Source organism: Oxyura jamaicensis, chromosome 13 (genome assembly GCF_011077185.1).
Source record: "Oxyura jamaicensis isolate SHBP4307 breed ruddy duck chromosome 13, BPBGC_Ojam_1.0, whole genome shotgun sequence".
Classification (NCBI taxonomy): domain Eukaryota; kingdom Metazoa; phylum Chordata; class Aves; order Anseriformes; family Anatidae; genus Oxyura; species Oxyura jamaicensis.
The window spans coordinates 19,263,089-19,278,050 of NC_048905.1; the positions used below are offsets into that span (position 1 = coordinate 19,263,089).

A 14,962-nucleotide genomic window follows, 5' to 3' on the forward strand; every position below is an offset into this window, starting at 1 on the left:
GCTCCCGTAGGGCCCGGGCGGCCTGCCATGACCGAGGAGGAGGAGTAGTGCCCGGGCTCGGCCGGGGCCGAAGGGCCTCGCTCGCTACCGCGCCGCGGAGGTTTGTGGGGTGGCCCGCGGAGGGGCGCGGGGGCGCGGCGGCGGCAGCCGGAAGCGGAAGCGAGCGGCGCTGCGGCTGTGAGGCCTTCACGGCTGCGGGGCCGTGGGGCCGCGGCCCGGCCCTTCCGCTTTCCCGCGGGAGCCGGCGGCGAGCAGCGGCGCGTTCCTCTGCAGCGCTGAGCGGCGCGACCCGGCTCGGCTCATGGACCGGCACAAAGTGAAGCGGCAGCGGCTGGACCGGATCTGCGAAGGTGAGGCGGGGCGGGCGGCCCCGGCCCCGGCGGCAGCGCGGCCGTGTGCGGCGGGGCCCCAGGCCCGGCTGCGGCGCTCCCTGCCGGGAGCCGCGCGCTCCGCGCCGCTGAGGCGGAGGCAGCGCCTCGTGGGGGCTGAGCGCGGGGGCAGACCGCCGGGGCCACCGCTGGGGCCACCGCCAGTGCGCGGGTTCCTCGGGTTCCTCTGCACGCCTCGAAAGGAAGCGGAATTGGTGCCTGGGAACGTGAGGCGCGAGGAGGCAGTAGGCCCGAACGGACTTCATTCTTAGTTTCGGGAGTCTAGAGTAAACCTATGTGCTTATGAGGTCTCCTCTGTTATCTTATTCTCTATGAGACTTTTTTTTTTTTTAATGTTGAAGTAGTAATGACCGCGCCCCCCCCCCCCCCCAGGTTCACTTCCTCGTTGTTTTCCTGTTTATTTCTTTTGCTATAAGTAATCCCTTCATAAATACTGTAGAGTTCTAGAAGAACTAGTGATTTAATTGACTAGCAAATGAGGGCTCCAGATTTCTTGTCTTTCATACAATCGCTTCTTCTGACTTTCTTAATAGGCATACGGCCTCCTCTTGTGAATGGCCCAATGCCAGCACGGCCACTGGTTGCGCTCCTGGATGGAAGAGATTGCACTGTGGAGATGCCCATCCTGAAGGATGTTGCTACAGTGGCATTTTGCGACGCTCAGTCAACTCAGGAAATCCACGAAAAGGTGGTGAAGAAAATATACAAGCGTTTGGACATAGAGCTCTGTCTCTTTGAGTAACAAAGTAGAGATTGATTTGGACTGCTTTTTGTTGTAGGTACTGAATGAGGCAGTTGGAGCTCTGATGTATCACACCATTACGCTATCTCGTCAGGATCTGGAGAAATTCAAAGCCCTCAGGGTCATTGTGCGTATTGGCAGTGGTTATGACAATGTTGACATCAAATCTGCTGCAGAATTAGGTATGGTGACACCATTAGGGTTCTGATGTGATCAGAACTGAATGAGAAGTAGAACACTGCACATGTTTTTCTGTCTATAACTGAGTATTTTAAAACCCTTTATGTATAAAGATTTTGAATTGCTTAGTAGGAGGCATCTTCAAGAAGCAGAGAAATGTCTGAGCTTGTAAGTGGCCTGAAAGGAAGATTCTCAGTTCTCAAATTCATCTGCTCTACATATCAGACCCTCTGCTATTGTCTAAGGTTCAGAAAGCTATATATGATGTCTAGATAACCTCTCTTTGGTGAGGCAGTTTTGGGTTGTTTGTGGGAAAACAACTGAGCAAACTGATATCTGAAAGCAGCCTGCAAGGGGTAAACTCACTGCAAACGCTTGATCAGTGATTTTTTTTTTTCTGTTTGTTTTTTATATATGGGTACTGCTTCAGTATCTTATGGATCCCTGTAGGTCCCAGTAGAAGTTTAGGCATGTGAAGGGTCTCTGGATCAGGTGACACAGAGCTGCTATTCATTATTAAACATATGGCAGTGAGGCTTTTAGACTCTAGTCTCCTTAAGGAGGTGAATTAGCTAAGAACCCCATGCCTTCTTTTTTAAGGTTGTGTCAGTTATTTGAAACCTGACTTAATACAAATCAGATAAAGCTTAAACTAAGTGCAAGTATTTATATATAAAATTGTAATAGGCAATACAATTTCAAGACCTCTAAGAACAGATGAACTGCAAACAAATGAAGAATGCATGTTTGTCTAGATTCCCAAGAATTCCTGGCAAGGTCTTTGGCTCTTATTCAGCCATTACACTTTCTGACTGGACAAGTAACGATTATTTCTGTGCTTTTAGTCAGACCCTTTAATTCATTCCAAAGTACGGTATTGTTCCTTGTACATTCTGAATCCTCAAACTGGTGCAACGGGCTGTTGTGTGATTGTGTCTTCTTACACTTAATCATCATATTGCATGTAAACACAAATTTGTGCCTACTTACATAAGAGATGAATGTATCCGGTTTGTCTGAAGTTGAATGAGATGTTAACTAGTGAGATAATAAGAAGTTAGGTTTTCCTGTTTGCCCTTTTCATCTTCTCTAAATCATCTGTGTGGCATTATGACAGCTCTAAATGATTAGATAGAGAAAAGGTATTGGATATCTGGGATTGTGTGGGGCCCTTGATGTAGTTCACTTGGGAGGAAAGTGTGATCTGAATTTAGTTCAATGTCTCCCATGTAATAGGCTTACAAAAGAGTGATGTATTGCTGAATTTTGTGTCCTCAATCATTACCTGTATTTTATTTCTAGCTTTTAGATAGATGATGGAATTTGAGGAGAAAAATTTTGTTTGGTTTGACAAGCATTACGTTTCAGAGTCCCTTTTTTTTTTATCTAGTTATTTTTTTATTTCTTGGCTGCTAAAAATAACATGAAAAAATCTGTTCTGAAGTGGTGCTTACCCCTGTCTGGGAGCAGTAGATTGCTGAATGAAGGATAAGGATAGCAGCAGGGAAGTGATACATTGCCTGCTTCTCCTCTCCTTTTTTTTTTTTTTTTGTAGTTTTGTTTTTATTTTGGATAGACAGCTCAGGAATGACCAGATATTGCTGCAGTGCTCTGGCATCTTTTCTTTTTTTCTGGCAGTAATTTGTGCTTCCAACACATTAACTCTGCTGGCATTAGTAATTTACCTGATAGTTCTAGCCTTGGTTTTATGGTCTCTTGTGGTTGTGTATTACTCTAGAGTGGGAGTGTTATGTGTTGTTATTTTTAAATGTAACTTCAAACTCTTGTGGTTTCTCTCTGCATTTAATGAGGTAGTTACTTAGTGTTGCTCCTGGGGAAGCTGTTAGTTGAGTGAGCATCTGGACTGTGAAGCACGAAGGAGCACAACCATCTGTCTTCTTAATTCTTCTACAATCTGTCAGTTAATCTGTCAGGAGTATCTCTGGAATGAGTGCATCTTCTTCAGTGCAGACCTTCTAAAACAGTAGGTTTCTTTTGTCACTTGTGTGATCCAGTTTTCGCATTTCAGCTATTTTTTTTTCTGGTGAAGATGTCAATCAACTGGATATTTATAAGGAAGGAATGGAATTTCCTTGGGGTTAAAAAGCTGACTGATAGTAGAATCAGCTTCAGAAATGAATCCTGTGTTTCTTGGCAGTAGTTCTGGAGCACTGAATTAAGTTTCAGCATTTATGCCTAAAGTGCTGAATTTTGGTTTAATGTTGTGATGCTAAAAATCTCATATGAACTCTGTGCCTTTGTAGGTATTGCAGTTTGCAACATCCCTTCCTCCTCAGTAGAGGAGACTGCTGATTCTACCCTCTGCCACATCTTGAACCTCTATCGCCGTGTTACTTGGCTACATCAGGCTATGCGGGAGGGGAACCGAGCTTCAAGTGTGGAGCAGATTCGAGAGGTGGCTGGAGGCGCTGTGCGTATCCGTGGGGAGACTTTGGGCATCATTGGACTAGGTAAGCGATGGGACTCGTTAGAGTGAAAAGCAAACTGTGTGTTTTTGGGAACTTAAAAGTCACAGACTGGAGAGGAAAAAAAAAGAAGGATAATTTTACAGCTGTTCATTATGAAACACACTGACTGATAAGAAATGCTAGTGCCCTATTCAGTGCAGCTGAACATCTTCAAGAGTTGAGTATATATCGTGGGATTGGGGATTTTTTTCCTTACTCAGACGGTTGGATGAATTGGAGCATTCAGACAGCTATTCTCATTGACTGCTTCCCTGTGTGCTAGGCTCTGTATCAGTAACAAAGCTGCCTGAAAGCTACCAATTCCTTCTCCAAGTTCTTGTGATCAGACTATTGCTGCCTCTGAAACAGGGTACAGATTTGGTTTGACAAACAGCTTATTTTAGGGTAAGCTCTGTCTATTGCATGGGGAATGACTAGAATTACTTGAATGAGATCAGCACTGAATAGCCAGCTTCCTCTGGATTGCTGTGGCAATCCCAGGAATGTCCAGGGCTGCAGTACCTTGGGCCTGGCAGTAAACTCCAGTGTAGGCTCCCAGTCTGCCCCAGTATCTTGTTTTAAAAGTTTGTTTTACCTTTCCTTGATGATTGTGGGTTTTCTTTTGTGAAGGCCGAGTTGGACAGGCAGTGGCTCTGCGAGCCAAGTCCTTTGGCTTCAACGTGATTTTCTATGATCCCTATCTGCCGGATGGAGTGGAGCGATCCTTGGGTTTACAGCGAGTAGGAACCCTGCAGGATCTACTAATGCACAGCGATTGCATCACATTGCACTGCAGCCTGAATGAACATAACCATCACCTCATCAATGACTTCACTATTAAACAGGTGCAGCAGGAGCTTGATTTCCCCCACAGAGCACTGTGGAAATGAATGCAAACAGAAACTGCTGCTTTCACAGAGGCTGAGAGCGTGTGAATCCTGCTGCCTCTGCTGTGTGCCTCCTGCTGCCTTCGGAGGCTGGGAGCATGTGGATCTGGGTGCCTGTGCTTTGTGCTTACAGAACTTCTTGTTAAGAGAAAAATAGGATTGGGTCTTCTTGCAAAGTAATTTCACTTATTAAGAATGTTTTAGGTGATTAAATAATTTAAAATTACCTTTAAAATGCGTAACTGACTGTGCTGGTTAGAGCCAGATCTGGTGTGGATGGAACTATGTAAGCTTCTTTACACAGCTCTGCCAAAGTCTTTCTGCCCAAGCCCACTGCAAAGCCAGTCTCGGGCTCTACTCCAGTAGTCTGAATGCTTTTCAGTGCTTTCATGAGAGACATCTGGACATCATAGTCCAGTTTTGTATAGCTGTATACTTGATTCATGTCCTCTTCCTTCTTTAAATTAGTAGGATGAATATGGAGTGCAAAATTTGAGAGTTCCACTTTTGCCCTTGTTGTATTGTGGTTTTCTTTGTTCATTTTTAAAGCAAATTTCTCAAGCATTGCTTGCAGGCATTTCCCCTGTGGTTAGCTTTGCAGTGAGAGCACTCCTAGTTCGTCTGGGCCTCATCTAATCACTGCAGGCTCCTGTTCATTTCCAGTAGAGTTCCCAAGATTCGCTTTGTTCCCCTGGGAAGTCTTTATCAACCCACTTAATATTTTTCTTCTTTCAGATGCGCCAGGGCTGCTTCTTAGTGAACACAGCCCGGGGAGGGCTGGTTGATGAGAAAGCCTTAGCTCAAGCCTTGAAAGAAGGGAGAATCAGAGGAACAGCATTGGATGTACATGAATCTGAGCCTTTCAGGTATCACTGCAGCTGCATGCCTGTTATGTTATTCAAGCACTAGATTATTCTTTCTTGTTTAAGTTATGTTGATACCTGAGAAAACAGATGGAGTAATCACCTCTGGAGAGAAAATATATATATTTTTTTTTTCCCCACAGCTTTGCTCAGGGGCCCTTAAAAGATGCACCCAATGTGATCTGCACGCCCCACACTGCCTGGTACAGTGAGCAAGCTTCCATTGAATCCAGAGAAGATGCAGCTAAAGAGATCCGCAGAGCTATTACAGGTAATGAGGAAGACTGTGTGCTCTGCAGCTGCTGCTGGATTAAGATTATTTTGTTAGTTCACTGCAAGGATTACAGATTTGGACCTGTTGATTGTTCTTAGACTCAGTAACTTGTTTCTGGAACTACAGTGTAAGTAGTTGTCTGTCTGCCTTTTGAGAATGTAGTAACTAATGCTGGAATGGCACTTTCCCTCCTTGGGAAGGCATTGAAACTCTTATTGAGTTTCACTGAAACTACATCTTCTAAATCCTTCGCAGTAATTCCTTTTGACAGTTACTCTGTACACCTTTTTCTGGAGTAGCACATGTCACCTCTTGGGAGAGGTGAGCCCTGGTGATTGCAGTTTACGTGGCCAGTGATTTCCCCAAGATCACAAAAGTGGGAAGGAAGGATCAGTTTCCTGTGTTCTTCAGAGACCAGTTGTTCAGAGGAGTCTCCCCTGTCCAGTGTCATCTTGTGGAATTAGAATGCTGAGTGTTTCCTTTTTACTTTCATTTGTAAATACTGCTAGGGATAAGCACCATCTATTTGTCTCATGTTTCTGTTCTGTTTTTTCTGTGCTCCTGCAGGTCACATACCTGATGCTTTGAGGAACTGTGTTAATAAGGAGTATTTGCTGTTAGCAGCGCAGTGGTCCAGTATTGATCCTGCAAGTGTCCACCCAGAACTCAATGGAGCTGCAGCATACAGGTGAGATATGTACGTTATTGCTTCCAAGCATATTTTCCTCCTGAAATAGGCCAACGTTCCTCTTTGGGTTCGAGAACTACTTGTGCCTGCAAGCACATGTGTTTCTGTTCCTATGTACTCTGTAAATGAGCAATTTCCAGAAACTTAACTGCAGTACTACTGAAACCATACTAGGATTTAGCATTTTCCTGGTTATGTTTTGATGAAACTGAATATTGGTTAATTTTTCCAAATCCTTGCAAGACCTGCCCAAGAAATGTTTTGATATAGGAAAGCCTGCTGGGTGCCTGAAAAGAGAACTGGATCTTAACATTTAGAAGGTGCACATATCACTATGTCTGTATAAACAAAGCACAGTTCTTATCAGTAGCTCAGATGAGGACTCTCAAAAAGATGATGTCTGGTAGATTTGGGTAGTGGCCTAAATAAGGGTGTATTTCAGGTTGTTACAGACCTGCTGAATGATTGTGGATAGGTTCAGATATATTTATTGAGAAGGCATGGGGAGGCAGTATGGAAGTAAACGGTTTGTTAGCAATTCGTAAGTATGTCTCTACTATTTTTTAATCTTATTTCTTAGCTAAACTAAGAAAACAGCCTTACTTTTCTGTCTTGGATCCCAGTGAAGTATAGCTGGTAGCTTGTACTCTTCCTGCTGATGGGGAGGGAATTCCCAGCTCTTCAGGATATCTTCATACTGTGCCTCATGCTGTTTCCCACAGGATATAAACTTTGTACTTGCCTTCCAAATGCTTAGCACGTGACCTGAAACAGCCTGTCTGAGAACAGGTGTCATTTGGTAATAGGATGTAACTGCAATTCTTCAGCTCTGGAGACTTTTCCTGTGTTCTGTCTTGGAGCAGTTCTGCTAGAAAAATGGATTTATATTCAGCAGGTGCCTAAGGGCACAGCTCCTTTTCCCTTGCAAAACTCTGTTGGACCTAGCATGTAATTTCTGTTTCTGTTGGTTTCAGGTTTCCTCCAGGAGTAGTGGGAGTAGCCACCCCTGGGCTACCAGAACCACCAGTAGTGGAAGGGATTGTAGCTCATGGGATCCCTTCTGTTTCCCTCTCTGCACCACGTACCCCTTCTCCAGGAGAGACCAGTAAACTGGATGCAGACAGAGAGATTCCTGCTGACCAGTAGCAGCATCTCTCTCCCCTTTCCTCTGTCAGCAGAAAAAAATAGGAGGATATCTCCTCCTAGGACCTTCTTTAACACCATACAGAGACTGTTTCCTGTTCATATAGGACAGGAGGATGCATTTCATTACTGGCAAACTTTAGCTCTTGCCTTTATTTTATAACCCTTTTAGTTATTATCTCTCAGTGAATCTTTCTCCTTCTCTGGGGCAGGGCAGCAGTGACCTTGCCTCCCCTTGGAAATACTTGGTTTAACCAGTGATTTTTCCTATGTGTCTGCCTCGATCGTTTGTGACAGGGAATTGTCTTTAGTGCACTTGAAAATGGGAGAGGTAGAGCTGTCTGATCAGGAAAGGCCCTCAGTGCTCCTAATACCAGACACCAGTGCACATTTTTCAGTTGTGACTTGTAGCAGCTTATGTTCCATTGGCTGAATCTCTCAAAGAATAGGCATGGGAAATATCAGAAAAAGATTAGGAAATTGGAGAAGTGACTCGTCTGTATTACGCTGTTGGTAGAATGCAGCCTCAGCTATGTGCATTACCTTGCTTGTTTTCATCAAGGTTTTCTGTGAGAACAGACAGGCACTGCTTGTTCTTGACCATAAGTTTTCTCTATGCAGTAGTAGGCGCAAACGTAAAAGTGACAATCTCAAAGTCAGTCTTGTAAATCATTTGGAATGGATTAAAAAGTCACCGACTGTGTTCTGGTGGCCACTGTGTTTGCGAGGCTTCAGAATAATTCACTGTGGAGTTTGCGTACCTCAGAGAAGGCAAGAGAATGCAGAAATAGGAAAAACTTGCACTGGGAGACAGCAAGTAGCAATAATTTGCAGCTGCAATTGCTGGTTCCTCGCACACACGTACCTCAGTCTAACGGCGCTGTTTATTCACAAGGTATGTTATGTTAGAATTCTAAGCTTTGTGCTACAGAATTTTGTAGGCATAACTGCATCAACTAGAAGTAACATACCAGTGCTGGTGACCCTTGTCTCTGCTCATGGAGAACACAGCTTTTAAGGCTTGACCAAATTACTCTAGTTGGTGTAGCTCTGCTAGCATGTACTGCATCTTTAATAGTGGGTAGAGTAAAATGGAGCTTTTTAGCCTTGTGATACTAAAGGAGAAAGAGAATACAATTATTTTATCACCTGAAGCCAAGGCAGGATTGTTACTCTGAAGCCTCTTCCAATTTCTCTGTCCCAAATGATTATGAATCAATTCTTTGAGGGGAGAGGAGTCTTCAGCAAAACGGGTTCCACAGGAGATTTTTCTTAATTCTAAATTCTCCTTTAAATTTCATCTTGTTACACTTCAGTTATAGCCTTTCCATGCACAAGATGTAACAATCCGTGATTGATTTATTTCTGTTGTGTGGGTACATTAAAGTAGGTGCTATACAGGAGGCATATATGCTGTGGTTTTGTCTGCCTCCCTTGATTCCTCCCTCTTTTGTGTGTCTGTGACTGGCAGCTGAATAGCTGGGAACAGACTGCAAAAATACCTTGATGAGTGGATGAAATTATCTGCTTAGGCTATTTACAGTTTGAGAAGCTGAACAAAGCTTTCAGCTTTGCAAAGGTTTCAGGCTTTTTCCAGGTTTTAAGTTACTCTCCAGTACTGCATTTGTGTAATTGCTAGCTAGTGATACGGTGAAGTGATATATTCCTCTCCCTGTCTGCCTGCACTCTGTCCCCAACCTCCAAAATCACACAAACAACAGAAAAAAACTCTTGGCAATTCAAGAAAGAAAACAAGGCAAGAAGTAAACTTCAGGCATTTTCTTACAGATTTTACAGTTCAGCATTAGTGAAATTCTAGTTCTCTACTGCTGAGTGTCTTTTTTGATAAGGTATTTATTTTAATGAAGATTCTTGACTTCCATTTTTCATGGATGATGCTCATTCTACTTAAAATTCATATACCTCCTTGGCTGCTCAGGTTTACCAGGTCAGACTGGGACTGCTGGTAGGAACAAGTTACAGGATTTTTTTTTGAGGAAAAGCTTAGAGTTCAGAAGCATTTCAGTTTGAGCTGTACCTAAAATAAAAAGCAGCCCTGTTCTGATTTCTTAATTAATAGAAAACCTAAATTTTACAAGCTTCTAGCTCAGAAAACTGTTATTCTGACAGGCAGATAGAGAGAAGTTTCAATCAGGACTGAGAACTGATCCTTCTGTCTGTTACTGCATTAGGGAAGCAGTCTGTCCATAATTACTGTTTCCTTATTTTCTGCTGAAAATTCCTGTCCTGCTTAGAGGTTCAGGTCTGCAGACTTTGTGGTAAGGGACTTCTAGTTACGAGCTTTGTGAATATAGGGGATCAGAGTACATTCATCTTATCTCTTTTAAAGCACAATGCAAGGTACATTTTTGAAAGGCAGCAGTTTTGTTGTTGTTGTTGTTTTTTTAAATGCAGTGGTCTCTGAAGATCAGTCAAGCAGCTCTGAGCAGAGGAAGAGTAAAGACAAGAGTTTCTCAATTTTTATATTTGGTGACTAGGAAGAGTAGGAGTAAAAAACTGATGCATAAGAAATACTTCATTATGGGTACTGAGGAATCAAAGCTGACAGCACTGATGATAGTGACAGTTCTTTTCAACACCACGTAGACTTGTGATGGGATGTAAGGCAACTTTCCCCTTGATGAAAGCCTCAGCAGAAAATGATGAGATAAAACTGAACAGAACCTTGACTATGATATCAAAGAAGGGCTCTCTGTGCCTGTAGAATTACTCTGTGTATATGCCATTTGTACCACTGCTTTATAGACTGAACCTATCATCACCAGACCAAGGCTGTTCTGAACAGATAGCTCAGAGAAAAAAATACTAATACTGAAGTACACTGTGGTCTTCTCCATCCTGCGAGTGCCAATCCCTTTCGATAGCACCCTCTCCTGTGTGATACGCTGACTCACAGATCCTCCTCCCAATCTTAGTACAGTATATAGAAATGGAAGGATTTGATTTTCTTATTTTTTCCCCCCTCTTAAAATGCCTTCCTTCAGGACTAGTGCAGAGCTTTAATCCCAAAGAACAGAAGTTTCCCAGGGTGAGGCAGGAGTGCCCTAGCTGCACTAACCTGCTTACAGGAGGTGCTCATACTGTTCCAAGGTACATTCTGTTTGTCAGGGTCACTGCTGCTGACCAGCTTTTTTATAGAGGACTCAGAGTTTCAGAAATATATTTTTGTAGACAATAACTAAACTGTGAAACATTGAAATAAAGCATGTAAACAAAAACTGATAGCACTGTCCTCTGTACAGATGTTATTCTCACTTCAGTTCTCTCCTGACTCGTTAGAAAATGTTTGATTACTTCTTGGATATATTTTAATAAAGTTCTCCAAAGAACATGGCTGCTGTCTGTGGAAGGGGTGGCCTGAGATGCAGCGTATATTGAAGGGGAGGGGGTGTAGAAAAAAAAAACACATGAAACTGTACAGGTGTGTGTCTGCATCAGTCACGCTTTTCCGACAGTAAATGGGCTGGATCTTGCACACAGTCACTTCCTACGTCAGCCATGCTAGTGTCTAATTTCCTTTGGATTCTGGACAGTTGACCACCAACAAAGACTGGAGGTAACAGACTGAAGAAGCAGACATTTGGTGGTTAAGGGGTAACATTGGATGTAGCCCAGTGTTTACTTAAGTGAATTCTCTCAGGTTGAAATTGTGGTAACTGGTTTTTTAGGCTTCTAAGTCTGTAGTTTGTATGTACACATTAACAGCAGTAGCTGGTTTTACCCTTTTACCTCTGAAATTAATACATGATACAACCCATGAAATAATTTTCTACTATAAAATCAGTGCCACAGAATTAGCAACAGAAAGATGACTAGGTATTTATATAGTTGAGAATATAAATTTAATTGAAGTTTGATGGCCTATATTCCCTGTATCAATTATTAATGAAAGTCTGGAAAATCATTCCTTTGTTTGGAGGATAGTACGGAGTTCTGATGCCTGTAATGTTTGTGTTTGCATGATTACTGGCCTTTGAACATTAACAAAAGACAAAGCACTAAAATGCTGGGACTCTTAAGAGCTGATGTTAACTGTTATACTTCAACACTGAGCCCAGGGATGTATCCCTCAGACTAGATGACCTGTCATTCAGTATCAAGCATTCTCATTAAGATTATTCAAATAAAACACATAGGCAGCATAGGGTGGAGAATCTGTTTTGCAATTATGTTAACTACCAAAATCCTATGCAAATGAGTGCAAATTTTAGTTGGTTACTAAAAATGAACTTCTTAAAGAGATGGGATTAATCTGGCTGATGACAACAAAGACAAAGTAGACTCAGTATGTTGCTTGTGCGTTTTTGAGTTATTTTGTAGAGTTTAAATATTTCAAATACAACTAAAGAAAAAATGTATACTTACTGAAGCAAAAATGTTACTAGATCTCTGAGGATGGAAAAATAATTAACAAGGTATTTGTAAAGCTATTGAGAACGCATGTAGTCATTTTTCACTCTCAAAAAAAGTATACTTGTTGATGGTTAGGTTGAATTTTTCCAGCATGGTAAATTAAGCCAACAGAGATGCCTTTTTCAATTGGATTTAACATGTACTCACACTGAGTATCCTTCCTTGGGTATGCATTTATGCAGTTATGCTTTAATTTTTACTTTGGTTAGGTAAGACTGTTTTGAAATCCCTAATCTGAATTATGTCATCCAGACTCACAGTTACCTAACTACGTTTTATAACTTGTCTAGTTTTCCATACAGTGTTCCTCTTCTCTATTTGATTCCTTCTATCAATCAGTATTACTTTAGGCTATTATGAAAGACAATAAAGGTTAAAAAAAATAACATGTACATACACACATTAAGGTTTGGGGGGGTTTTGGCCTTCATTACTGAAGGGAGGAGTTCTGAAATGAAGTAAAAAGCAGGCCATTTAAACAGACCTACTCATGAAAACTTCACCTTGGATTCCATCTGCTGCAGGATTCCTTTGAATCTTTTTAAAACAGCTGCCTTAATGTTCAAGGATTTCTGCCTCAGAGTTCAAGAATTACTTGTAAAGGGAAAAATATAAAGGCTTGTGCAACTTCTTTCTGTTTTCTGGTGTATTAAGAATCTGGTAATGTATACTTTTATAGAATTACAAAGAACACACAACAAGATTAACCTGAAATTCTTTTACTACAGGCACAAGTAGTCTTTAATGGAAGCTTGTGGTTTTGTTTGTTTGTTTGTTTTTTGGGGGGGCAAGTTATTAGGTTGAACAGAATCATAGAATCGTTAAGGTTGGAAAAGACCATTAAGATCATCTGGTCCGTCGCCCTCCTAGCAATGTCACACACTAAACCATGTACCCACGTCCAACCTTTCCTTAAACATCTCCAGGGATGGTGACGCCACCACCTCTCTGGGCAACCCGTTCCAATGACTTCTCTCTGAGAAGAAATGTCTCCTAATTTCCAACCTAAACTGCACCCCTGGTGCAACTTGAGGCTATTCTGTCTAGTTCTATTGCTGGTTATCTGTGAGCCCCACCACTTCCTTTCTGGTAGTTGCAGAGAGCAATAACGTCTCCCCTGAGCCTCCCATTCCCCAGACTAAACAACCTCAGTTCCTTCAGCTGCTCACTCCTCACAGGACTTGTGTTCCAGGCCCTTCACCAGCTTCAGAGCCCTTCTCTGAACATGTTCCAGGGCCTTGATATCCTTGTAGTGAGAGGCCCAAAACTGAACACAGCACTTGATGTGCAGCCTCACCAGAGCAGAGCACAGGGGGATGATCACCTCCCTGCTGGCTGCACTATTCCTGATACAGGGCAGGATGCCGTTGGCCTTCTTGGCCACCTGGGCACACTGCTGGCTCATGTTCAGGCGAGCATCAATCTACACCTCCGGATCCTTTTCCTCTGCACACCTTTCAAGCCACTCTGCCCTAAGCCTGTAATGCTACAGGGAGTTGTTGTGGCCGAAGTGCAGGACCTGGCACTTAGCCATGTTGAATAGGTATGTATTTCATGAATTATCTCAGAAATTCCTATGGGCAGATACAGCTTCCAAAAAAAATGTCTTCTCAGCTTCCCTAGATTTAATAATGTGTCTTGGGACCTGACCCGTATTTTATCTGCATCCCACATGACGACTAAAGTAATAAATAATAAAAAGTACGGATAATGGGATGAAATGAAGAAATAGACTTCTGAGGACAGGCGCATAATACAAACTTGAACTCAGCATCTTACCCATGTCCCAATAAACTGTATGTCTGTAACCATAAACTAACAAAGATAAAACAGACATCTTCTGAAAACAACCTGACACAGTTATTTGGAATACATGTAGGTAAAAGCAAACAACTTGCCTTTCCTGATGATGCAGTGGCAAGTTAACTGTGACTCCCAGAGTGAGGAAACAGTAAAGACAAAAAAAAAAAAAAAAATCCTCAATATCATTGTTCTGATACTGAGCAAAGCGTCTACTCCTCATTCCAGTCTGTAAGTGCTGTTGGGTGCACGAGCAGGAAGCCGCAAAGCTGCCCATCTCTCCAGGTGTAGGATTCTACGTATGTTGTGGTTGAGCATGTTGGAGAGGGACTGCTCCGCAGCATTCTACGTGAGGACTGTTCAAACGTATCGGCTAATCCTGACAGCTGCATTCCCGTAACGCAATGATTTGAAACCTTAATCGCCGCCTGCTAAGCTCCTTTTGAATCTGCCACATCCCACGGCGAAGGGCCCAGGCTAGCGCCGCCGCCATTACTCCGCGGCCAGCTCATGCCCATCTGGCGCGTTCGAAACTGCCACTCAGATCCCGCAGCTACGGCTGTCACCACGCTGCTTTTTAAACGTGCGTTTACCTCGAACTTTAGGTAACGACTCCTAAGCTGCCGCCGCCGCTCCGAACCGCGAGCCCCGACCCGCCCCGCGCCTCCCGGCAGCGGCGCCGCAGCCAGGCGGGGCGGCGCGGCGCGGGGCACTGTGGGGTAGAGGAAGGAGGGGGGAGGACGGCCTGCGCCGGGTGCATGCCGGGAGCGGGGCGGGCGGCGCTCGGAGGCCCAGAGCGGGGCAGTCGCTCGCTCGGTGTCTCGGGGCGGCGACCGGTGGGCTCGGGCCGGTCGGCGGCGGCGGCTCCTGCCCGGCGGGGATGGCGGACGTGGCGGCCTCCCCCGTGGGGAAGCGGCTCCTGCTGCTGCTGGCGGCGGGGCCGGACGAGGGCGAGGCGGCGGGGCCGGAGCCCGGGCCTGCGCTGCCCTCCCGGGCCTGGCGGAGCGGCACGGTGCGAGCCATGAGTGGGGCCGTGCCCCAGGACCTGGCGGTGAGGCCCCGGCGGTGGGCGCGGGGGTGACGAGGGGCCGCGG

General features: G+C 44.1%; 3 protein-coding genes across 5 annotated transcripts in view; 2 read left to right on the top strand and 1 right to left on the bottom strand.

Moving 5' to 3' along the window:
- GFRA3 (GDNF family receptor alpha 3) overlaps nt 1–14,172 on the bottom strand; it is a 39,677-nt gene extending 25,505 nt beyond the window's left edge. The window contains exon 1 of the mRNA XM_035339029.1: nt 13,967–14,172. Coding sequence (XP_035194920.1) covers nt 13,967–14,057 — 91 coding nt within the window. The 5' untranslated portion in view covers nt 14,058–14,172. The remainder of the gene's footprint in view (nt 1–13,966) is intronic.
- LOC118174022 (C-terminal-binding protein 2) lies at nt 122–10,988 on the top strand. 2 transcript variants are annotated; one of them, XM_035339027.1, is made up of 9 exons: nt 122–350; nt 923–1,077; nt 1,169–1,313; nt 3,576–3,782; nt 4,410–4,624; nt 5,402–5,532; nt 5,673–5,800; nt 6,371–6,491; nt 7,466–10,988. In XM_035339027.1, the coding sequence occupies exons 1-9, from the start codon at nt 302–304 to the stop codon at nt 7,635–7,637; spliced, it is 1,323 nt and encodes a 440-aa protein (XP_035194918.1). In that variant the 5' UTR covers nt 122–301; the 3' UTR covers nt 7,638–10,988. The 2 variants fall into 2 exon arrangements, with proteins under 2 accessions (XP_035194918.1, XP_035194919.1); XM_035339028.1 differs by lacking the exon at nt 122–350 and adding an exon at nt 657–676.
- Nucleotides 14,173–14,643: 471 nt separating the features above from the next.
- Nucleotides 14,644–14,962, top strand: part of KDM3B (lysine demethylase 3B) — a 49,371-nt gene continuing 49,052 nt past the window's right edge. The window contains exon 1 of one of the 2 annotated variants that reach the window (XM_035338249.1): nt 14,644–14,919. In XM_035338249.1, the coding sequence (XP_035194140.1) occupies nt 14,749–14,919 (171 nt within the window). In that variant the 5' untranslated portion in view covers nt 14,644–14,748. The remainder of the gene's footprint in view (nt 14,920–14,962) is intronic. The other variant, XM_035338250.1, reaches the window with a different exon arrangement.

Excerpts from the sequence above, each read along its gene's own strand:
- LOC118174022 (XM_035339027.1), top strand. The coding sequence starts at position 302 with ATGGACCGGCACAAAGTGAAGCGGCAGCGGCTGGACCGGATCTGCGAA. Across the intron at positions 1,078-1,168 it reads CTCAGGAAATCCACGAAAAG|GTACTGAATGAGGCAGTTGG; the intron begins GTGGTGAAGAAA and ends TTTTTGTTGTAG. Across the intron at positions 4,625-5,401 it reads ATGACTTCACTATTAAACAG|ATGCGCCAGGGCTGCTTCTT; the intron begins GTGCAGCAGGAG and ends TTCTTCTTTCAG.